The following is a 25,605-nucleotide window of genomic DNA, read 5'->3' on the forward strand; positions in this document are numbered from 1 at the left end:
ATTGTACATAAGTTATTTATGCAAAAATGGAATGTAACCAAATTCATAGTTATTAAGGATAGAAGTGGGATACTCATAGCCAGACTATATTGGGTCTACTGTATAGTAAGCCGTCATTTCACTGTCTTGGTTTTTGCTTGCGAAATATCATCAAGTGCAAAGAAAGAGCCAGAGACGTCTTGTTCTGGCCAGGGATAACAACGCAAATTAAAGATGTTGTAAGTAAATGTAACATCTGCAATAAGCACAGAAACAACAATTCCAGAGAACCGCTTAGGTCACATCCTGTCCCAGAAGTAGCATGGTTAAAGGTCAAAATGGATTTGTTCCACTTCCTCTGTGTTGACTACTTTTCCAAGTACCCTGAATTCCCAGTTAAAGAATATGGCAAGTAAGCAAATCATTGCAGTTCTCAAATCAGAGAAGTAGACGCAAGTAAACAACCAGTTCAGTTTAACTACAGTACATGTACAGTCATCAAGAAATTACGTCGACTGTCTGACATAAGCCAGAAGTGGAACCATTTTTTGTGCCGGTGTGGTAAATTCAGAACAAACAATGAAATGTGACTATTTGCCAACACCACAACAAATTTATAAACATCAAAACTGAATTATAGGTAAGTATTGTAAAAGTGTTATAAAGTGCTGATTGACTAAACAAAGAATCACAACTGATATTTATATGTTTCAGTCTTTCACGAAATAATAGTAATATATTAGGAAACATTTTTATAGTATATATATCAGGTAATGGGTATATGGGATATTTATTGTCTACCATTTTATTTAACAATCACCTAAGTACCTTACAGGTAACTTTTTTCTATTAGTAATGACAACAGTGGTGGCATCCTGTAAATACGATGACAGCACAGGATATCGTAAAATTGACAGAAACAGCAGTATTATAAAAGACATCCACTGTAGCTGTAAGGTATCCCCATCATCTGCCCTCACTCTCCGGACTACACTACCCATGATCCTTTGCACCCTGTCATTTACAATATTTGATTACCATCTTTACTTTCTCAATATTACCGGACTCTAAATATACTTTTGGATGTTTCATGTTTGCCATAACTCTGTTCCAGATTTCTGTTTTTGTATGTTAAAATAGTATTCTTTGTATTAAAGTCTAGTGTGAGTTTTTTACGAGCGGAGCCCTGTGGCACCCTCACAAAGAGCCTAAAAGTTATTTACCTTTCTTAAAAGCTCACTCTTCTCCTTTCGCTCTTCCTCTTTCTCTATAATTTTTGGTAAAGCACTTCTCATATTACTGCTTCCCTAAAATAACTCGCTTTATTGTTTTCTTCCTTGGATAAAGGTTTCTGCTAAATGCCTTTATATAAAATGTAAGCATTACAAATTATAACAATTATGGACCAAAACAGAATCCAATTGCTGTACAGTCATATATTTCAATTTACATGTATGCATTTGACAGACACTTTAATCCAAAGCATTCAAGGTGTTCTCTGGATCAAACCCATGACCTTTGCACTGCTTACACAATGCTTCTCCAGGTGAGCTACAGAAACACTAGTAAATATCGGTTACTGTTTTTTAGTGTTAAAATATGGCTGATCAGAAGTTTGAAGTTAAGTTCATGAACTGTCATCATTTCTCTTTATACAGAACAATAAATTATGGACAGTTGAGTTGCAGTTCTGCCTCACAACATCTTTTTAATACCAACAGCGTGACACAAAAATTGGTTTCTATTTCTGACACCACCTGTTCCTGACTTGTACTCTTTATGAATATTCATTTGCATTCTCAGCTGTGACTAACCAAACAGATAAGTAGACCATAGACACAGTTTAAAGTTATGCATAACAGACCAACACATAAGACAGATGATCCAGACAGAGATTTTTTTATATTTTCTGTGCTGACTTTTTGGGTAACTATGCAAAATTCTGCATGAGCTCAAATGGCAATATGTGATATGTGATCAATGCATTTGTGAGTAGCTATTGCACTCTCATTGACATCTGAAGACATAATCAATGTTGCCAATATATTTAAATAGGGATGCACCGATACTGGTATCGGCCTCGATACCACATTTTCTAAAGTACTCGTACTCATTAAAAGTCCCCCGATACCTGGAATCGATACCACGGTCTGAGAAATGTCTATGTTTGAGCGGCGTGTAAGGGGTTAATGTCTCGTGTTGTCCAAAGAGGCAGAGTTTACAACAAACTGGAAAACTAGTCCTTTGTTTTTTGTTAAATTATATTACTAAAGCTGTTACATGTAAATTTTAATCATGTTTTTTTTATAAGTACTCGGTATCGGCAAGTACTGAAATGCAAGTACTCGTACTCGAAAAAAGTGGTATCGGTGCATCCCTATATTTAAAGTTCACCTTTTTCATTGCTAAAAACAACATTATTTTGTGTATTTGCTGGTACAAAACATTTTGCATGGTTCATGGTTCAAAAACACATTTTCCACATACCATACATTTTTGTAGCTCCAGATATACGGTCTTCCTGAAACACACCGATTTTGTACAAAACTCATCAAGTTGTATTTGTGCTTAAAACAAGCAAAAAAAGTGTTTTCATGTTTTATGCACAAATTTACTTACATTAGATTTTTTTGTCTTAAAACTAGACTTATTTCCTAAGGTCATTTTGCTCATCAAGAAAATGCATCTTGATTTAAGAATTGTTAGATATTTGTACTTAAAACAAGACAAAAATAATAAGAAAGAAAGTTTCATTTTTTTGCAGTGCAAGAATCACACTGTATGTGCATTTACTCAGAATTAAGATAAGGCATCAGCAGGGGCGTCAGTTTGTGTTGAAAAGTAGTGGGTAGATAAGATGAAAAAAACGTTACAGCAGGACGGGAAAAATATTGAATAACAGCGCATCAAAAATGGACAAAAAAATTGACCCTTCAATGTCACATCCCGACTCAACAGTGTGGTTGTTTGTCATGTTCACAGAGAGAGAATGTGTAACTTGGAAAAGAAGAAACTGTGTCAAGAATTTGTTCAAGTTACTGATCGGCGCATGCACGTTTTTGGGTCATTTTAGAGTCAGTAATAGTTTATTTTGTTTAAGTTACTTTTTTGACAATGTACATTATTTCTGTCTGTATTTAAACTGCATTGCATGTTTTATTTTGTGCAAATAAACCTTACATTTCTTGGTTCACTTTATTTTTCTGAACATTTGACCCAAATGCTTTCAAAAAGTGGTGTGGACAAAATCACCCATTTCAAAAAGTGGTGGGGACATGTCCCCAGTGTAAATGACACCTATCAGTATCAAAATGTTTAAATTAGTTTAAGCACTCAATAAATGCACTTAATTTCGCTTTTCAAATGTGCAAAACACTAAAATAAACATGACATTACAGTCATACTGAACACATGTGCATGGTAAATGTATTATCTGAAAGGAAAAATCATCTGGCAAGTTGCACGAGTCAAGGAATAGGTGAACATATAATTTTCCAGTTACTTTGTTTCCTTGTACTTTACACAAGCAATATGAGACAGCTCCCTTTTATTTGTCTGACCACAATCACACTCATTCCCAATTTTAGTCGTCTCCTATCAGACACCTCCTGTTTCACTCACCTGAACATGATCCTGTGGGAAATCCACAGCTTTTTGAATTTGTCGGCCGCCCTCCGGTGGACTAAACTGAATCTGCCCTAAAAACACTTTTTTTGTCAGGCTAGTAAAGCTACTAACATTACTTTTGAAAAATACAGTTGTATTCTTAGTGCTGAAGGATAAGTTAAATCAATTTAATGAAATTCCACCTGAGGTAGGTAATTAGGATAATGTTTGCCAATCGGTGCGTTCGAAATCTGCACTGCGCAGACCGACAAGAATATGATATCAAAATATCGCGAGATCGATTCGAGAGTAGACTCTTCCGCATGCTTTCGAACATCTGTTGTGGTATTTTGATGTCGTACACCTGTCAAAACACGTCTTGTGCTTGCATTAAACAGTAGTTTACCTCACCCAAACCACTAGCTACTAGCTGGAATATTAGTCAGATTTGTATGAGGTAATTGTAAATATAAACAACTTACAAGCAACACGTATAGCTTATATTTACATTTTCTTAAACAACTAAACACACAACATGTTTATATACTTTTTATTTTTAAAATTATTTATAGTATGTATATTAAAGTTTTTTTCCTAAAGATAATTTAAGCCAGAAAAAATAAGTTCAATTATTTTTTTCTACATAGACTTTTATGTAAAGTATGGAGGCGGAGTTGTGAGTGACGTGGTTTATGTAACGTCATGTGACTCAAGAGCAGCTGAGCTTTTACTTCAGTGGCAGGATGGATCAGAAAAACTAAAGCAAACCAGACCGGATTTATATTCATTCGGATCGGGTGTAATCAAGACCTCAATGCAACTGTATTCTTTAAACGTTTAACTTCAAAAGGTAAAGTTTGAAACTTCATTTCACCTTCATTTTTTTGAATGTTCGCCTGCGCCCTTGCTCGGTCCCTCTCTCGATTGCTTTGGCCTAATTCCGGTTAAATGTTTTGCTTTTTAACTTCCCCGTCTCACTTGATAAAACAATACAGAATATAATATATAATTACATTATTATGTCCATAATTTATACCGAACCAATATATAATATAGTATTGAATATGGTAAAATGTTTCGTCCCCCGGGAATCGTTAACCTTAACTAGAAAATGCAACCATAACAGAAGATACCCATAAAGAAAGCTATAACCATAATGTAAGCTTAGCTATTATTTTTGATACTTTAATAATCCATATGTTTCTAGGTGTGGGTGTGTGTTTCAGATCACAATGTAGTGTTTTCAGTACTTTTTACCACTTGGTTTGTTTTTGTCTATGAAAGGTCTTTTTATTGGCTGCAGAGATGGTGCAGAAATATCAGTCGCCCGTCAGGGTCTACAAATACCCATTTGAGCTCGTAATGATGGTAAGTTTATAAAAAGTTGTTGCAATGAGAAAATAATTAATATTTTTTTTAAATTCCTTTATACTAGATTTGGTTGAATTGTTTAACATACTGGCTGTCTCAAGTTCAACATTCATTGTCTTTACCATATTCACAGACCAGTCACCAGATCATTTAAAAACTTTTGTTGTAATATATGTAATTTTCACAAACAGTCAGCTGTTCTATGTTCCAGTACACGAGAGTTCATCAGATTATTTGTGTTAGGTCATCTGAAACATGGGTAAATCTTTAACCTTACTCTACTTTTTGCCAGCTATAGATGGGTGGGCTGGCAGATATTATATGTAAAAAATAATCATTACACCGCAGAAGCTGCATCTGGCACGGCATTCATGTTTGGTTGCATGACAGTTTAATGCTGCTCAAATGTGTTTACACAGTATTGCATAATGATATGAGATTAATGTAATTGCATAAGTTGATAAATTATACAAGTTTAAATGATAAAAATGACAGAATGTTTAGGTTCATGACTCTTTTCATGTACGGTTCATGCCTTTTTCATGTACGCAGTAGCAAAGCAGCATCAGAAGTGTATTTCAGATGTTATAAATATAATAAACAGGCTCTCATTATAGATTTAAAAAAAAATGGGTAATTGACAGGTGTAATTTTTTATAAAACACTGTTTTGTAATAATTTTTATTTATGTACAGTGGTTCCAAAAAAGTTAAATATTTGATCAAGGCCAGTCAACAAAAAGGAGTGCTCGATGGCCCGTGGCAAGCCTGTATCATGTTCAGAACAGTTTGAACAGAACTTATCAGACCACTGCTACATCATCACAAGTTTATGTACGCATTTCCTTGCAAATTTAAATATTCGAGTAAAGAAGACCTGAGACAGATCTTGAACTGAACTGACATATTTATGCAATATGATCTCAAAATGCCATTGATTCTTCTTATAAACGTAAACATTTAAAAAATCACATGCATGTGTGACAGTATCATAGATCTTCATGTTAGGTCTTAACTCTTTCACCGCCAGCGTTTTAAAAAAAAGTTGCTAGCCAGCGCCAGCGTTTTTCATGATTTTCACCAAAGTTTAATGCCTTCCAGAAAATGTTTTTCTTTAAATATATAAACATACAATATATCAAATGAAAGAACAGACCCTCTGCTTTCAAACAAAAAAACCGTTTCATCCTACCTTTAGTGGTTCTTTTGTAATCAGCTTTTGAATATGGGTAGGTTTTTGCAAAAACACCATATTTTGAGCAAAAAGCATTGATAATTCCATTTTTATGACGGACTTTTCATAGAGATCCCATTCAGAGCGATCTTTAAAACAGACACGGACATGCAGCAGCTTGCCATAGGGCAATACTTCCGGGTTTAAAAAGTTGCGGAAGGGCGCCACCTAGTGGATAATAGCGGTATTGCGTAAAGACGGAAAATCTCGTCATTGGCGGGGAAGCGTTTTCTCTTAATTGACGAGATATCTCGTCAATGGCGGGGAAAGAGTTAAAGAGACAGCAGCCCAATTAAACCTTCAGTTTTCTATTTTTAATGTTTGTACGTTGTTATTTTACTATGAAAAAACACTCACTATTCCTGAATGATTAACTTTAGTAACTTATCTATATTTAATTAATACAGTAAAGACTATGCAGTATTATTTTACATTTTATTGCTTGATTCAATTTCTGTACATGAAAAGTAGGGTACTGTTAGATCAATCTGAAAAACCTGAAAAGCATGTTTTACTTTAGTGTTTTTTTGTGGTGGGGGAAATGATGCCACTGATTATTAAAAAAAATCATTGCATTGAGCCCTGAATTCTTAGACAAAAACTTACAGTAACATGAGCTTGAATGTGGAGGACACCAGGAGGTTTTCACAGATATGTGGATGAAACTGCAAATTAGACACGTATGCGTGGATATAAGCAAGCATATATATGTTTTTTTTTTCTTTTTTAAAGTTATATTTTATTGAACCATGCTTGAGACAGCCACAACATAGGACAGGTTTGGGATTTGGTTTAAATATTAAATAATCCAATAACAAAGCAGTTTTTATAACAATAGTTATATTTAATGCAAAGAAATGTTTAAGCATGTACTGGATTTTAATTGATGACCGTATTTATTATATATATTTTTTCATTGTCATGTCAACAATCCTATTATTGATTATTACCCTTCATGTTGTTTTCATGATGATAATGTCAAAGTATAGAAAACATTAAACATGTTACATCATATCTGCACACTTATGATAAGTGAGCGCCACATGCCTTAACAAAACTCTTTTGGATTTGTGATTCATTTAAATACCTCTGATTGGCCATTACATTCATGCACTCCGCAGACATGACTGTAATTGGTTGTAATGCTCTTTTAAAGAAATCTTTGAACACCGGGCTGATCTAAATGTTATGCTGTCATTATAAAAAATTGTGCACGGGCTTTCCCGCTAATATTTAATTTATGCTGCATTTCTGTTCATGTTCGTGGTGTTTTTGTTTCAAGCTCCAATTCATTTCAGACCCTGAGACATGAATGGTACACTCTTAGAACGGATGTGTTAAAAACAACATAATTCCCAGAATCCACCCATCTCTGTGTTATTATTGAAACAACACATTTTGTGTTACTGTTAACACAACCTTTTATCACAAAATGACATATGTGTTAAAATGACACATAATGTGTTAAAAGCTTAACACACAAAGTTCACTTTCAAAGAGTGTACCTTCTAGCATTAAAGGACTGCAATATGAACCCAAGTGCACATACATGTACAGTAGGATAGCTATTTATAGGTAGCTCTTGGCTCCGAGATTGCAATTTAAATATAGGTCCTACAGACCCCACTGCCAGGCTTAAATATTTGCAATGCTCGCAAATAATTCTGTTTATGAATGTTTCGGTCATGTAGTGTCATGGCTACCAAAATCTGCTTCTCTGGTTTAGACTGAAGCCACCTCGTGATTCACAAGTGTATAATGCTGTTGCTTTCTTTCTATTGTTTCTGGTTGCTTTCTTGTGGGTTTTTGTTTCTGTTTGGTTGGTTGGGACAGTCTACAGCCCTTTCTTAACACTCTGGGTTCACAGCGGTGCAGGCGCCGCAACTTCTTCTTTTTTAATCATTGTGCAAAGAGACTTTACTGCTGAGCAGAGAGATTACTGCTGATTTTGGACATACATATATGATTTATACATCATTTAAAACGTTAAAGTGTCCACTCCCAATATAAACAAAATGTTGTGTTTTTTGCAAAATTAAGAAAATAAACATAAAGCAAGTTGTGTTTTCTCCCAGTGAAGTCCTAGTTAGTCCTGCTCTACCAGATTTTTTAAGGGGGTGTTAACCGTGTGCTGGTCTCACATGAGCAGGATTGTAATGATAGTCTGCTTAAAAAAAAGACTAAACACTATTAGTGTTGGGCAATATTCTCCATAGTAAGACTGTCCTTACTATGGTCACGACCACAACCTTCTCAAACATAATGCCAATCCGAAACCTGTGGGCAAACAAGCCAACTATCGTAATGAAGGCTATTGCTATCGACAATATGTCTTACTATTGTTGATAGACAATTAAATGATTATTAACAAAGCAATGCTTGCGCACATCGCTCTCGGCTCAATCACTTATGTGCGTGTCTCTTTATTTTGCACGCACGTCACTCTTTTTCGCATGCACCTCTCTCTGTGTCTATAATTGAGTGTGTGCACACAGGAGACTGTTTACATTACATAACATTTAGTCATTTAGCAGACGATTTAATTGAAAGCGACTTACAAATAAGGTGAACGATAGAAGCAATTAAAACAACAAAAGAACAGCAATACATAAGTGCACTAAGACTAGACTTGTTTTTTTTTTTAAGAACAGAAAAGATAAAGACGGAAAAATAGGAAAAGATATTAAACTCCGTATTAGTAAGTTAGAAGAGATTGGTTTTTAGCTGTTTTTTTAAAGATGGCTGTGTAAATGAAGCACGTTTTATATTTTTGAACTTGGACTACTGTTGAAAATCAACAGTAGACGTTCTGGAGCACCCAAGCGCTTGGTATAGATGGAGGAAAGCGGCATAGTCACGTTTTCAGCGTGGTTTTAAACACAGAATGTGAAGCACCCCTTATTCAGCTTTATTCATGTGCATGTTTATTGTAGCACTTCCATCTGGGAAACAACAGTTCAAGTGAGGAACCTTATTGGGGTTATAATGTTTCCAGGAGACTGTCCTCCAAAAAATAACGACCTCATAAGTCGTTTGTGCAAGCACCTTATTATGACGTAAAGTGACGTATTAAGGCATTAGTGTCCTCTAGTGGCAGTAGGTTATAAATACAACCTGTTGTTACGTTTTAAAGTTTTTTCCTTATACATCAGATTAGACACATTTCATTTTATGAATTGGTAAATGTATAAACGGTTTCATAAACATTTATGGTTTTAAAGATATTTTGGAGCATCTAACCCCACCCTCACCCTTATCCTAAACCCAACCACTTCTCAACCATATAAAACACAACACGCAAGTAAAAGTACAGTCAGATATTTATTGCATAATACAGTATAAAAGTATTACAAACCATTCGCGCTGTAAACCTTGTAAACTGAAGCCATACAATTACTTTATATGAAGAATCTCATTCAAACATAAACCAGCATGACGTAGTCGGTCACAAGAGCCAATCGCACTTCACATTCTTAGCTGACGTAATGATGCGATTGGTCACGAGACACACGAAAGCCAATGCTTTTCACAATCATAGATGACATAGCATTGTGGCAGTTTTTGAATCATTGTATACCGGATCTGATATTTACAGCGGATTGTCATCACTTTTGCATCTTTTCTTCAAATAAATCGATTGTTTGACCTTGAAGTACATTTTTAAAAAGTTGTGACTCTTTTGTATGCTGTGTTTATATCATATAATAAATAAATATGTTATTTGCCCTAAATGCCTGAAGAGTATAATGTGTAATAAAATACAATTAATCCTGGCGGTTTAAATTGAAAATGTTATCCCTGTACATGTCATCATAGCAAAATTATACCCCAAAATATCATTTTATACCCTAATATATTAAGTTTCACTTGCTGCCGGTAGGGGTGGGCCGGTTTGTATTTTTTTTTACCGCGGTCAGTAATCAACAAATTCCCGCGGTTTTGCGGTTTATTGGCAAGACAACGAATTAAATAACATGATTTATTTATCTTCAATACAAAACACGTGCAAATTACTTAAGGAACATGTAAAGTAAATATTATTTCCTTCCACATTTCTTCAATTTCAACATTCAACATCTTGAACAATTAATATTATCAGTTTAAAAAAATGTTAACGCATTGTGCGTGTCCACACGTCCTACAGACATTTCGCCACTTTTCTATCCTTAATTTGTGAATAGCCTGTAAATGACGCGAATTATTGCTGCCCTGATGGTCTGGTAAAATAACCATCTGGAATACGAGTACGAGTACTTGCATTTCAGTACTTACCGATACCGAGTACTTAATAAAAAAACATGATTTAAATTTACAGGTAACAGCTTTAGACATATAATTTAACAAAAAAACAAAGGACTAGGTTTCCAGTTTGTTGTAAACTCTGCCTCTTTGGACAACACGAGGCTAGAGCTGCAACTATCGACTATTTTCTCAATCGATTAGTCTATCGATTATTTTTTCGAATAGTCTAATGTATGATGATTTTTCATAATAATGATTTTTTTTTCACAGACAACTAATAAATGTAACATCTGCTATTAATGCCAACATTTTAATTAAACATTTTAACAAATTAAACAACAATTTCCAACATGGAAAATAAAGTGGCAGTGCAAGAAAAATATAACTGAAATCACATAAAAACAATCCAGCATAAATTCAGCCCAACATAAAGTGCAAAATGGCCATTATTCACCATAAACAAAAATATTCTAAGGGTTATTTTATATAATTCATAGACAAATAATAAAGGTAACAACATTTGCTATTAATGCCAAGTTGCCGGCATTAAGCATTTTCCTATTTAAACAAACAAACATTTCCAAAATAAAAATAAAGTGGCAGTGCCAAGGAAAATATAACAGATCACATTAACAAGTTAAACACAAATTCACCCCACATAAACTGTGCAAAATGGGCATTTTTTTAACTTGCACAATAAAATAGGCATATATTAATACCTGAAAATAAAAAAGTCACAAAATTAAATATATAAAACCTGAATAAACATCAACTTAAACATTGAACTTTTCTGAAGTTCTGGGTAAAAAAATGTTTAGCTAGAATGATGGTGGAGGAATGTAAGCATGTCTACATGCTCTGCAGTCAGACTTGCTCTTTTCTTGGTCACAATGTTTCCGGCAGCAGAAAAGAGGCGTTCGGATGGGGTGGATGTTGCAGGAATAGACAAGTATGTCTTTGCCATTATGGCCAAGGTAGGAAACCTTCCTTCATTTACCTTCCACCAGTTGAGAGGATTTTCATTCTTTTGGATAGGTGGTTCACTAAAATACATTAGTACCTCATTCCCCACCATTACACTTTCAGTTTCATCATTACCTTTTTCATTGTCTCCCTCAGTGTTGCTGGGCTCATCTGAATCTTCAAAACCCAGCAAAGTGTCCAGCAGAGACACTGGCCTTCTCTCTGAAGCGAGGGGTATGGCATTTGCGTCCTCCTGTTCCACATTAAGTTGCTGTGTTTCCTCTCTCTCACTTTTTTTTGTTGCAGTGCAAGAGCTTGAATTTTGAATTGCACTTTAAGGCTCTCTTCTTCCGACAGAAACCTAAGTTTTCGAAATCGTGGGTCAAGAGCAGCAGCAATAATACATACATTATGTGCATCATCTCTGAATGTGGTCTCTTTCATCCATCGAGAAGCAATCTCTTCTGCCGCAGCAGCTTGAAAAGCCTTGACAGCTGTGGTCTCAAATGATGTGTTCTGTGCTGACTTTTGAAGGCCCTTCACCAGTGGAGGTAGAGCAGAAACAGTGACATAATCCTGTGCACTTAGGAAGACTGTAGCACACTCAAAGGGCTTTAGGGCTTGTTCGAGTTCTTCAAGTAGGCTCCACTGATCACCCTTCAGATCCAGGTAGCGCTTCCCTCGCTGTGTGACTTCAGGGTCTGAAAGGGTTGCTGTCACGGGCCACCTCTGTTCCAGCAAGCGACTGATCATGTAAAATGTACTATTCCATCTCACTGATACATCTTGTGTTAGATTATGCTGAGGAGTACCCATTTGTTGCTGCTTGGCTTTGAGCTTGGTGCTGGCCAGCTCGCTGTTTTTGAAATGTTCTACGAGGCATCTTGCAGCACTTACTGTCTTGTTGATCTGCGCATTCTTTAGAGCATGGTTCACGATTAGCTGCAGTGTATGGCCAGCACACCTGAGTGAAGTAACCCTGTGCCTCTCTTCCAGGATTCTTAAAGCTGCAACAACATTAGCAGCGATGTCATGTACAACAACCAACACTTTAGCCATGGATATACCAAATTTCTCTGCTGCTTGTTCCACCCAACCAGCAATATTTTCAGCTGTATGACGTTCTTCGAGTGGCATTGTGGTCAGGTTATAGGAAATCAGCTCCCAGTTTTCATTAATAAAATGACAGGTGACACCCAAGTATGCCTCAGTGGCTATACTTGTCCATGCATCTGTTGTGAGAGTGATTTTTGTTTTGACCTTTTTGAGTGAAGTTTTCACTTTCTCAAGTGTCATCTCATATTTGTTTTCCATTAATGTAGTGAAATGGGGCCTGCTGGGAAGCGTGTACCCTGGACATAATGTGCTGACCATCTCACGGAAGCCGCGACCTTCCACAATCGAAAGAGGCCTCATATCCTTCACAATCATTTTGAGAATGCTGTCAGTAATCCCAGCGGCCATAATGGGTGTGCATACAGTGGCATTCCGTTTTTGAAAAAAATCGGACACACAGCTTTGCCTTTTCCTGAGAAACAAAACAAACATTTCAACATGAAATCTATGTGAAATTTCAATTAATTAACCAATAATAATAATTACAAATGTTAAGATTTATGCAGTGCAGGCAAAGGTGTGTTTTAGGAAAGGTGTTTATTACAGCTGCGTTCACTATTGAGACTGATAACAGTAGCTGTTGAACATCTCTTCAACTTAACTGTCACAACAGTATTTTAACCATAGAAATTAAATGAAATGTTTTTCAGGTGGCTATAAAGCAAAAGGTATTTTTTATTAAAAATACAACAAAACTTTATCCAAACCAATGTAACAAAGAAAATTAGGTAAATGTACAATTTTATTACACTTTCTTCTAATATTTAATAAGCAGCGTTTACGCTGCTGTTACTTTAAAGTAAAGCTGGCTTTCTGTGCACGCGGTCACATGCACGTGTGACAGTAACGGATTATTTCATAACTTCTTATTAATATAAAACATGTCCCGCTCTTTATTTACTGTTTCAACATACTGCTCAGATGCGACGCGATGTCGCGTCAGTCAGGCGCCTTGCAGTTCGTATTAAATAAAGATGTAAACGCAGCTGTATTAAGCACAACATAGTGTATAGCCTGCATTCTATTGCTGTGTAAAAACATACAGTAATAGTTCAAATACTTACGCTGCCGTCTCGTCGTTTTGAGGTCGGAGAGCGCCAGGATGCTTTCGTTTAAGGTGTTCGTGCATAGATGTCGTGCTGCTGTGGTATGCCATCTCCATTTTGCACAATGTGCAGAGCACCATTTTATTCGGTCTTTGCTTGAAGAATTCCCAAACTTTTGACCTCGTTCTGGCTGTTTGGTTTAACGCCGGATTGACCGTATCACTGTGAGCTGACGCCGCCATCGTTTCAAATGATAAATGTAAACAGTGCGACGCATCGACGCACTTCCGGCAAATCGACGTAATTACGTAATCGACGTAATCGACTTGGTCGACGCGTCGTTCCAGCCCTACACGAGGCATTAACCCCTTACACGCCGCTCAAACATAGACATTTCTCAGACCGTGGTATCGATTCCAGGTATCGGGGGACAACCAAAGCAATCGTATGGGTTGGAGGATATGTTGGTTTCCAGCCACACTGAAAACCTCTGATGGTGTACTGGTAGTTCAGATTGATATATTTTCACAAGAGAAAATATCTTGTCTCATTGTTTCGCCTCCTAGCCAGTGGGGTTATATCACTGATGTCAGTTACCTCCCCTTCATAGTGCACTAACTCTGAGTCTGCTGGCCGTTTGCATTCACACGAACTTGAAGACATTGCACTTGGCGAGATTGCACTTTGTACTTTTCATAGTTTGTGACGTGTCTCACTTCACCAAAGCGACGGCCACATGACAACCGTCACAGCCCTAGCAAGCACTTCTGGAGCAGAGTTTTAATGTGGGGTTTTGAAAAATAAAGACGACAAACAGCTGCAACAGTAAAAGTGTGAGGGAGATAGATTGTGCAGTAAATTCAAAATTGAGAATGCAAGCATCATAATGCATTGAGATTCCTGAACCTTTGACATTATAACCAGAATTGAATTGTGACTCACACCCTATGCTGAAATGTGAAAATCCTCTTCATCTTCAATATTTTGGCAGAAGCCTTAAGGTTTGCTCTAATATTGACTGGTATGTAAAGCTATTCATTTTCCCCTCCACCCTGATCAATGCCCCAGTTCCATTAAAAAAAGTAGCCCCAAAGCATGTGCTGCCACCTACGTGCCTTACTGTGGGCATAGTGTTCGTTTGTTGATGTGCCAAATATTTTTTGTTTGTGGTCAGAAAGTTTGGCTTTTCCGTCTCATCAGAACATAATACATTCAATCTCCCAAACCCATGTGGAATAATGTATTGTGTTTGCAAACTTTAGCTGGGCGTGGATGTTTTTATTTTTTAAGAAAAGGCTTGCGTCTTCCCACCCTTCCCCATAGCCTAGATGAAGAATTTGGGAGATTGTTGTTGCATGCAGCGAGCAACCAGTTCAACAATTCTTTTATTATTGCTGTAGGCCTTTTAGAAGCCCTACCGTGCCAGTTATGTTATCCCATAAGGTTTTGAGGGACGTCCTGTTCCTTTAACTCTCAATGTTGTGCTAGATTTTCTCCACTTTTTGATTATTGTCTTTACAGCATTTTTTGATATATTCAAGGTTTTGGATTTTTTTTGTAACCCTCTCAGTCTGTTTTTTTCTGGTTGCAGAGTTTAAAAAAAATTTGAAATGCTTTGCTTATCACTTTTACTGAGCCGTTTAATCGCAGTGCTGGAAAGGTGGGACAAATACCACACAAATCAACTGGCACATATTAAGGGCAATTATACTTTTGCGTACCTACGGTGTAGCCTCCTACGTGGAGCTATGAATAATACTATATTGTACAAAGCGTTTGTCTCAATTGCAATGCAGAAGTTAATATATCTCAGAGTTTCCATTTCTCTATGACATCCCATTTGTTGATTAAGCAAATTGTGAAATATGATACTAGTTTCTTTAAAAGTTTATTTTTTGATTATAGCAACCAAAGTGCCTCAGCTCAAAAAAAAAAGAAAAAAAACTATCTCCAGGGCCCTCAATCAAGTTTTTCAAAAGAGTGCCTGGTGTTTTCACTCACATTAAAATGCTTTGGTGGACACATGGCCTTACATTGATTTTACTATGATTTTATAATCTACATATGCAGTACTGTAAGTTACCATGATTTGAGATTGAGATCCTAATGGGGAAGTCTGAGACTGTTTGATCATCCATCAATGCTTCAGGAAATAATAGAAATAATAAAATAAATACATTTCAACACCTGCAGTATTTTACGCATTATTCATGTTTAAGCTCAAATGATATTGTGCACCACAGTGCACCAACAGGACTGGAGGTGTTAAAATGGTAGTAAACATTTTTTTCAAATAAAATCTCATCAAAAAAATCACATTTTCTTTCTTTTACTTAACAGATATTTACAATTACATTGTCTGTTTGTATGTTTCTGCTTTGGAGTGATACTAGTGCAGTACTTTTGCATAATCTCAACCCTAATTGATCAGTTGGGCAATTAGGTCACCATTTACGTACATCGATCACACATACCCACCCCTGTGAATGACATCATCATTAGTGACTAAACTGCTAATTACTCTCTTAACAGGGTTATAACTGCGTATTGGGTATTCAGATTAGCTGAGTGCACAATTTGACGTCATGGTTTAGTCAGCATGGGTCACCACGCTCTTCTGAATAAATCAGTTTGCACAGTCAGACTCCCCTGTCAATCAAACCACATCTGGGACAGAAACCTGTGTTTTAGTGTAAGGGCTGCTTAATGGCATTGATATCAAAAGCATTAAATACTGAGCCTGAATACAGTATTGGAAATCGTTTTATAAGTGGTTTTGATTTTATCTTAGCTACATTTCCTGAAATCTCTCCTTTCTGTTTCTCATTGTAATAAACCCATTGACCCAACAAGTAATTGTGTCAGTATATGAGAAACTCTAGGGGCCTCATTTATAAAGCGTGTGTACCTAAATCCACGGCAAAGTCAATATTTATAAAAACAAAGATTTTTATATTTGACGTGGAAAAGTGTTTTGCGTCACGTCAGGGTCTGAGCAGACGTACGCACTTTTCTTTGGCCGATTGCTGCAGGTTTTCGGAAATATTGACAGGTGCTCTTTTTTATGTCAATGACATTTATTAGGCATTGTTTAAATGCAGAAATCTGCAACTGTTCAGCTGCGCACAATTTCAAGCTGATTTGCAGTTTATATATTTCACTTCTGAAAGTGAGGCATAAGCGTGTTTTCTATGCATACATTCGTTTTATAAATCACACGTGCACACTTTTGAATAAAGATCAAATTTAGTTCTTCTCTACCCAGCAATTTAATAAATGAGGCTCTGTGTATTGTTGTAGATAGTTAAGGTGTGCATATCTGTAGGGACTGGAAATTCAAAAGTTTAGAAGAAAATTTTTAATTTAATTTGGCTACATATCACAAAATGGTTATTTAAATATTGACATCCAAATTTAGTGTAAATTACACCTTTCTGGAAGATTAAATACATAAAAATGTAATTACAAATGTTGCTAAAAAACATCTTGTAATATGTGGATGCACAAGAAATCAGATCAGTCCAGTGGCGGCTCGTGACTGCTCATCCGAGGATGCGCTAATTCAAAATAAGTGTTCGGATTGTCACGTGTGTGGTTCCCTTTTCCAAAAAATGTGTCCTGCTTGTCGAGAGATCCTGTGTGCATCACGTGTTTTGTCAAAATATGTGTCTGCTGCACACCCGTCAAAACAGTTTATGATAAAAGAGATGCTCATGTTCCCAAAATACACGCTAGACACTTCCTTAACAGTAAACTCTGATTACGCATGAGATTATTTGAGTATCTGGCAAACGCGAGCGTCTCTTTTATCATAAACCCTTTAGACGCGACTGGAGCAGGCACTTATTTTGGCATGACACGTGATGCACACGCGATCTCTCAAATCGCAGAACACATATTTTGAAATTACATATATTTGGACTTGCAGAGCTTTAAATTACTTTTTTTGTAAGTAGCACTGGTGCTCCCAAATTTTAAAGTTAGGAGCACCAGCAAAAATGTAGGAGAAAATTATAGGAGCACCACAACTTCATCATCCTGAAAATTATTTTCAACACACTTGACTTGTGGTTGGTCCATTTATTTTTTACTATTTTAAAAGGAGATTTTAATATACAATAGTAATATATCTCTGTCAACTTCATTATGTTTAACAGACTTCTATTTTGATGGGTTGTCTGTGTGTATTTGATGAGTGCATTTCCCAGTGAAACTATGAAATCCGCATGAACTCTAATGGTGCGTTCACACCAGACGCGGAAGAGGCGGCAAGCGCAAGTGATTTACATGTTAAGTCAATGCAAAGAATGCAGTAAGCCCGAATTGAAAAATCTGAACTTTGGTGGATTTTCACGGCGCATTAACCAATCAGGAGCTTGCAAGTTTGGAAGAAAATGAGTGAGGAGGTCAAACAGTCTGTTAAGTTTACTCAATTCTAGCTATATAATGTCTCAAATGACTAGAATTTCACGTGCGAATGAAGCGAGAAAACTCTAAATGTTCAAGTGTCCAACTACGTGTGAATAGCGCATTTTTGCCACATCTTGTGTGAACGCACTAGCTTTTGTGTACATTTTTACGCATGAACAGTGTGCTACAGTAGGCTACGTTTATAGATACAATTTACGTATTGCATGTTTACGTTATAAAATTGTGTAGCTGGGTTTTGTTGCAATCAAATCTATGTGAATAGCTGAATACACACAACAAAGTTAGCTGTTAGACTGTCAACATGCTCAGCTGATGAATAAACGTACAATTTAAAGGTGAAGTGTTTATATCTGCACCACTTGTGAGGTTCTCCTGTTTCAGTGCCTTGTTAAAATAAAATAAATGTCAAGGACTTTAAAATGGTGATTAGTGTTGTGCTGTGGCAAAAAATTTTCTCCCCAAACTACCCCATTTGACATTGGTCACACACATAGCAAAAGATAATCATGCCCCAAACGGAAATGTTTTTTTTTTCAACACCATAGAAAGCCACAGTGTTCACAGTCTTCAAGTGACTCTAAAATTAAAACAAAGAACAGCTACTTGTCATCAAATAAATGTCACATTGTAAACCGTTCATGTTGTATACATAAGCCACCACTTCTTGTAGTGTATTGACCCCTTTGACACTGACATGTGACTGATCACATGATTTAAAGCGTCAGCAAGAGCTCTTAAGTATTTTCATGAGCTGATGTGGAAACCACATTATTTGTTTAGACGAAGTAAATATTGGCTGGTGTACCTTTGACTCATTTGTATAGTTGATTTAACATGTGTGGCTTACTTGGTAGCCCAGTCATATGAGCTGCAGTACTCTCAAATAAAAAGATAACACATCACAAGATGCATGCATATTTTGTGCGAGTTGCTGCATGTCAGCACAAGTGTAATGTGCGGTTTGGTTTGACAGATTTTACAGAAACTGTGACGTGCATGAGACATACTCACAGTCCTTGTTTTTTTTTTTTATGAAATCAAACATGTTAAATATTTTGAGCCATTTTTTTTGTAGTGTATGATACTATCCAACTTGAATCTGAATCTTTTGTTTGGTGAAAGCCTGTTTTATTATGTCCATACTTAAAAAAAAAAACAAAAAACGTTGAAATGTAGTTTTAAAGTTTTTAGATGATATTAATTCTAACCAACTTTTTAAAATTGTATTCTATATAATTAAACCCCTCCCTACTTTAGTCTTTGATCTCAATCACTTTTTAACATGTCTTATTTTGATTTCTGTCATAGGCCTACGAGAGAAGATTTCCAAACTGTCCACTGATCCCCATGTTTGTGAACAGTGAGATCACCAGTGAGGTCCAAAGTGAAGATGGTGCGACACAAGTCACTGAGCGCAGATGTACTGTAGATGTGGACGCCCCTCGGCTTCTGAAGAGGGTATTTCATTTCATCGTAAACAGAAAAATTTGTGACCCTTTGATTATTTTTGGCCCTACTTTTTTTACAACTAGTCGTTTGAAGTTTCTATACAGAAAGTTAAGTGTACATTACAATACAGTTATCTGATTCTCAGTCCAGAAGTGTAATACACAACCCATTTGTAGTGGACCGCTATGGCTTTTTATTGCCTCTCAGCTTGTTTTTAAAGGTACAAAAGCAGATGGTTTGTGGTGATAATGAGACTTTGTATCTGTGTACAGATAGCAGGAGTGGACTACCTGTACTTTATTCAGAAGAACTCTCTGGACCGCCGACAGAGGACACTGCACATAGAGGCGTACAATGAGTCCTTCTCCAGTAGAGTGATGGTCAATGAAAACTGCTGTTACACGGTCTGAACACATCTCTTTATCTCTGGGTGGATATGTGGAAGCTGATTTAACAAAAACGATCCTAATGTTTATTTGTTTGTTCCTCAGGTTCACCCAGAGAATGAGGACTGGACCTGTTTTGAACAGTCTGCCAGTATGGACATCAAATCATTCTTTGGCTTTGAGAGCACTGCTGAAAAGATCGCAATGAAGCAGTACGCTGCCAGTATTAAAAAAGTATGTGGACTTTTTAATTGATAATTACAATGTGACCATAGCAAGATTCAATCCTTATTCTACATGAATAATTAGACCACACGTACATAATAATAATCATGAACCAGAAAAAAAAATTAAATATATAACACAGATATTATAGGGTTCTTTTTCCTTGTTCATGATTATTCACACGTGTGGTCTAAGTTGTTCTTACGTTTTTGCATACATTTAAGATAAATTTTAGTATGAAAGTTTTTGTTGAATCATGATTTGTAAGTTTAAACATCCGTAAGCACATTTTACGAACAAATTGTGCGCACGCATGCTTAGTGAATGAGAACCATTGTTTTTTATTGTAATATTAATTGATTTTTATTTATTGTAATATTTATTTATTTTTATTTATTTTAATATTTATTGATTTTTATTTATTATTATTTTAAAGGGGGACATTTCAAGACTTTTTTATATGTCAAATAAAACGTTGGTGTCCCCAGAGAACATATGTGAAGTTATAGCTCAAAATACCATATAGATTTAAGGGATCGACCGATATAGATTTTTTTTTTTGTGCCGATACCGAATTTTTTTTCATCAGCCTTAGCCAATAAAGGCTGCCGATTTTCTTGAGCCGATATTTGAAGCCGATACTGCTTTTGCTCACTCAAGTTACATCATTAAAATTACACAATGATGCAAAATGTAAGTCTCAATTTAAAAAAGTAACATTTATTGGAAAAAAGCATATTTGCCGATATATCGTCAGGTAAGAATCTATGACGATTAAAATTCTCATTTAAAATAAAAAATAATGTTAATGGACAGTGTGTATCGACACATGCCTATAAACATTTAGACACTTTTCTATCCTTAATTTGTAAATGGCTTGTAAATGATGCAAATGATTGCTGCCCTGAAGGTCTGGTAAAGTAATAATTTGTATGAAAAATCATTTGTACTGCATATTGAGTATTTTTTGGAATTTACGCACGTGTGCTCAAGATGACACGAGCAGTCTCCATCTCGTGCGAGTCCAGGCCTTTGCTGATCGCCTCTGTCCTAGACCCTGATCATAAACATCTCTTTTTTTGCACAAACAGAGAAAGGAGACGCAAAAGCAAAACTTTTTGAAATGTATCCTGCTTTAGAAATGGCCACTGTGGTAGGTGGATATTAATCCTCCGGACTGATCGCGTGCTCCCTGATAATGTAATGTTTGAAAATCTGATAATGAATCCTGGTTCTGTTGTTTATCTGTTGCTGCTGTTTGCACGTTGAATTTAAATTAAATTTTTGTATTGTTTTTACGGAGTCACAGACAACGCTCAACTGTATTTTTACTCAATAAAAATGTTTATATTAAAATCTTAACAGTTAATGGTTAATGATCGGTTAACAAGCTGTGGTTATCAGTCTGGAAAATTAACTGAAATGAACATCCCTACTAGACATTTCTTTCTCTCTTTCTCTCTACAGGGAAAGGAGATTATTGAATTTTACCTCAACCAACTGGAAGAGGAGGGTATTACCCATGTGCCCCGCTGGGTACCTCCTACCCCCACCCCATCTCATTTGCCTGTGAGCTCAGCCAAGGCTATCCCAGCATGCCTCAGCAGAGCTCACTCCGGCTCCACAGACGCCCTGCCAGGATCTCCGGATGGTGAGATGAATCGTAATGTTGCCACCAGCATGTGCTCATACTGTATATAATCTAATGTAGAAGAGAAATGAAAAGATAATGTGTATCAACTTGCATGCTTACTGAAGCAAAACCCTTAGTACAGTAAGATTCCCTACACATTTCTCATCGGTCTGACGGCTGTGAATTGGTTACAGACAAGTTGGACGCAGACTACATTTCACGCTATTTGGGAAAGCTGACACCTTTCCAAGAAAGCTGCCTTATACGCCTACGACAGTGGCTGCAGGAAACGCACAAGGGCAAGGTAAGTACCACACAAACCAGTACAGCAACATTAAAATTGTAAAATCAATATTGTAGTATTGACTGTAGCATTGTATTGACTATATTAAAGAGGAAAAACTTTACCCATAGATTTAGATTACCACCACGACAAGCATTTAAGAGAATAATCGAGTTAAAAAAATATGGTTCTGCTAAGACATTGTGTAGCACCTTTTTTTTTTAAATGTGTATGTACTGTACGTCCCGGACAGGGTTTAGATTAATCCAGGAATAGTTATATTGGGACATTTAAGTAGGTTATCCAAACAAACCTTACATAAAACAATACTGGTGTGCATCTTGAGATAAAACAAATATATGTTAAGATATGTCAGTGCAAGATGCTTTGAAATTAGGGCAGCTCAAACATCTGGGACTATGATAAGCCCTGTCCGCCCCATAATGTATTATTTTTGGTCTGACCTACATATTTATCTCCTGTCAGATCCCTAAAGACCAGCATGCGTTGCGGTTTCTACGCTCGAGGGACTTTAACATAGACAAGGCCAAAGAGGCTCTGTGCCAGACACTCACGTGGAGAAAACAACATCAGATGGACTTCCTGTTGGACACCTGGCAGCGTCCACACCTGCTACAGGACTACTACACTGGTGGCTGGCACCACCATGACAAAGGTTCATCTCTCGTGACTGTGTGCCACAAAACTAACAGAGAACGCTTTCTCATTTTAATCCAGGATGTGTCAGTCACACCTTACACACGCAACCTCTCTTTGTTTAAAACTAAGCTATAGGCAAACAAGGCATTTAAATGTTTTCGGGAAAGGTGTCCACACACACCAGAGTTGTCGATTTGTGATGGAAATTAAGAGGGTGTGTTAAAAGTATGTAGAAGTAGAAACACGAAGATCATGTGAACACAATATGATGCACCAATTAGAATTTCTGATGGGTGATGTTGCTGTTTTTCCACTCACCAAATTCATCACGTTTTCATAATAGATGGAAACACTTAAATGCTTTTTTAGTATATGAATGCCTTGTTTGTTTATCTCTAATTAGGGTTGCAAAATTCTGGGAATTTTCAAGGCTGGAGGCTTTCCATGGGAATTAACCGGAATATATGGGAATTAATGGGAATAATAAAAAATATTGCAGAGTATTTTTATATTAACAGGAATATATGGGAATTACTGGGAATAATATATTCCTGGTAATTTAAAAAAATATTGCAGAGTTGCCTATAGCAGGGAACTTAAATGTAGTTAACAAGTCTTGCAGCATAATTTTGTTTTATACAACATTTAAAGGTAGGGTAACAGATTTGATCCTGAAACATTTTTAGTTATGCTGGTTAAAAGTCTCCTCACATTCTGATAGCAATTACTGTGTTAAGTTGTTTAAATGTATTTGTAAATATTTATGTCATCTGTGAAAGGCGTAGGACCAAAAAATGTTCAACAAATCATAGATTTCGGTCCGAACGGACGTTTCCTTTTATGTCCCTCATACGTAAGCGTAATTTGAATTCCCACCGCACAGCGAGTCCACGCAGATAACATACGTCATCGGCGCGTTCACGTGCGCTCTGGCTGTAAACAGCAAGAACAGCAAACTTTTCTGCTGAATTGACAACCTACACAGGAGCAACAAAACTAAATGCATCTTTTATAACAACAACAGCAAAAACTGCCTGGATCAGCAAGAGCAAAAACCCAAATTAACATCGGTAACTTTACTGCTTTACCGCGAGATGCAAACAGCTACAGGAGGCAAAGGGTCTGAAAGGGTCGTTGCACTGTTTATTTTGGTAAGGTAGGTACGCGATATGTTTGTATTGAGATGGATTCAGATATTCTACTTTGATGAAACGTTGTTTTGCTTATGAAATTTGTGTTCGTTTTCCGGATTAGCATAACGATATAGTTACTATGTCTACACAATCGAACATGTGCTTAAACTAATTCTGATGTAAACCAGTTGTTTATGTTGGTTATTTTGGAAGTGTTATTCACTTTGTACTGCAAAGTTTTCTCACTGGTGAATGAGACATGAGACGTGACCGTCTGATCTGTGCGTGTTCATGTGTTTGGAAAGAGGCGTGACTTTGGATGGCGATTTGACTTGAGGGTGGGATCGGGATTTCATTGCTAGGCGGCTACCGTTAGCATTTTTCAAAATGTGTTACCCTACCTTTAATGCCATGTCAGTTGAATTTCTATTCTTCAGTCACATGAACACAGCACACTGCTTACTGAAGCGATATTGATGCCACACCCCCTGCATGTACTTGCATTCTTTCTTAACATGCACGGATCATTTCTTGAATACTCCACACAAAATGTATTGATTACAGGGTTCCCACAGGTCCTTGAAATCCTTGAAAGTTTGTGAATCTGGGAGAAAAAAATCAAGGCCCTGGGATGTTTTTGAAAATATACATACATAGAATACAGGTCATTGAAAGTGCTTGAATCTATTTTATACAAGAATATTTCTGGAAAAAAAATCCATATTATTTCTGTGTAGTGTAGGATAATATCATAAAAATTCTAGACTTTTTAAGCACACGTGTTAAACTGTTCGCTTTAAATGCTTATATCTTATGTATGCGAATGTTGATTCATACCAAAATGCTTTTTTGCATAGTTGTGTTTGACAAATGAAAACGTCTCGGGTTACGTATGTAACTGTTGTTCCCTGAGAAGGGAACGAGACGCTGCGTCTCCTTGCCATACTTCCTGCGTCCCTGTAACGCTGTCTTTGGCAATATTTAAGATGGCGATATACTTCCTGGCTCCCGCGTCACCCTGTCTTTATCGTTAAGCCTCACTATTGGTTGAATTTGATATACACATTCAGACACACTTACCCCTGGAGGCGTCCCCAAAGTGTCACCGCAGTGATGCAGCGCGAGTTCCCTGGAAAGGGAACTGTAACAATGTATTTTTAAAGGTAACATTTAGTCCTTGAATTTGAGGTTATTGGACCTGGAAAGTCCTTAAATTTGAAGTTAACTAAGGTGTGGGAACCCTGTGATTAAATAAATCCAGGCTTGACGAGCGCAATAATCAGGATTCTTTAAAATCTGTATTACCTTGCATGCATGTCTGCTTATACACACATAAAAAAAAAACATTTTGTATAGTCATGTGATTATAGTTTATATAAATTTCCAAATAATTCCCATAAATTCCTGTTAAGTTACTAATTTAGAATTTTTCCAAAAGGCCCAATTCTGTTTTATACCCCTATGCCTACCTCTCAACACTTCCCCTTGCCCCTTGAAACCGAGTGAAAAGGGGAAGGGTTAAAAATATTCCCTTAAGAAATGGGACACCACTACAACACTGTCATATGATATCATACGTCCTACGTCAAATTAGATGCAATGTTTAGGACATTGCCGCCTTCACCTGCAGTCATATAAGTTTAGTTACAGCCTAAAAAGTGGTTCTGGAAGCCCAAAAGCAGCACACCACACACCCCTCGATTCAGATGCTTTTCTCCTGTTCGCAATCGCTGGAGTTTTTCCGGGTGTGCCGCCTCCAGAGCAAGAGCAGAGCCGGGGAACCAGGACGCGATCAAACGCGGGGGACGCGATCGCTCTCCGGAGGTTGATTTGTTCACATGTTGCTGTA

At 36.7% G+C, this 25,605-nt stretch overlaps 2 protein-coding genes across 2 annotated transcripts in view; one reads left to right on the forward strand and one right to left on the reverse strand.

Moving 5' to 3' along the window:
- The first annotated feature begins 4,277 nt into the window (after nucleotides 1-4,277).
- The window catches only part of LOC135745020 (SEC14-like protein 1), a 29,895-nt gene continuing 8,567 nt past the window's right edge, over nucleotides 4,278-25,605 (forward strand). Inside the window, exons 1-8 of the mRNA XM_065263406.2 lie at nucleotides 4,278-4,435; nucleotides 4,870-4,953; nucleotides 19,296-19,445; nucleotides 19,709-19,840; nucleotides 19,928-20,056; nucleotides 21,515-21,698; nucleotides 21,875-21,984; nucleotides 22,450-22,639. Coding sequence (XP_065119478.1) covers nucleotides 4,891-4,953; nucleotides 19,296-19,445; nucleotides 19,709-19,840; nucleotides 19,928-20,056; nucleotides 21,515-21,698; nucleotides 21,875-21,984; nucleotides 22,450-22,639 — 958 coding nt within the window. The 5' untranslated portion in view covers nucleotides 4,278-4,435; nucleotides 4,870-4,890. The remainder of the gene's footprint in view (nucleotides 4,436-4,869; nucleotides 4,954-19,295; nucleotides 19,446-19,708; nucleotides 19,841-19,927; nucleotides 20,057-21,514; nucleotides 21,699-21,874; nucleotides 21,985-22,449; nucleotides 22,640-25,605) is intronic.
- Nucleotides 10,677-14,358, reverse strand: LOC135744849 (E3 SUMO-protein ligase ZBED1-like). The gene is made up of 2 exons (XM_065263225.2): nucleotides 13,575-14,358; nucleotides 10,677-12,922 (listed from the first exon to the last, which is right to left on the reverse strand). The coding sequence occupies exons 1-2, from the start codon at nucleotides 13,916-13,918 to the stop codon at nucleotides 11,506-11,508; spliced, it is 1,761 nt and encodes a 586-aa protein (XP_065119297.1). The 5' UTR covers nucleotides 13,919-14,358; the 3' UTR covers nucleotides 10,677-11,505.

This window comes from Paramisgurnus dabryanus, chromosome 3, assembly GCF_030506205.2.
Source record: "Paramisgurnus dabryanus chromosome 3, PD_genome_1.1, whole genome shotgun sequence".
Lineage (NCBI taxonomy): Eukaryota > Metazoa > Chordata > Actinopteri > Cypriniformes > Cobitidae > Paramisgurnus > Paramisgurnus dabryanus.

Coding starts and splice junctions, on each gene's coding strand:
- LOC135744849 (XM_065263225.2), bottom strand. CDS start 13,918: ATGCCTCGTGTAGGGCTGGAACGACGCGTCGACCAAGTCGATTACGTC. Junction 12,923..13,574: donor CAAAACGACGAGACGGCAGC/GTAAGTATTTGA, acceptor TTTGTTTCTCAG/GAAAAGGCAAAGCTGTGTGT.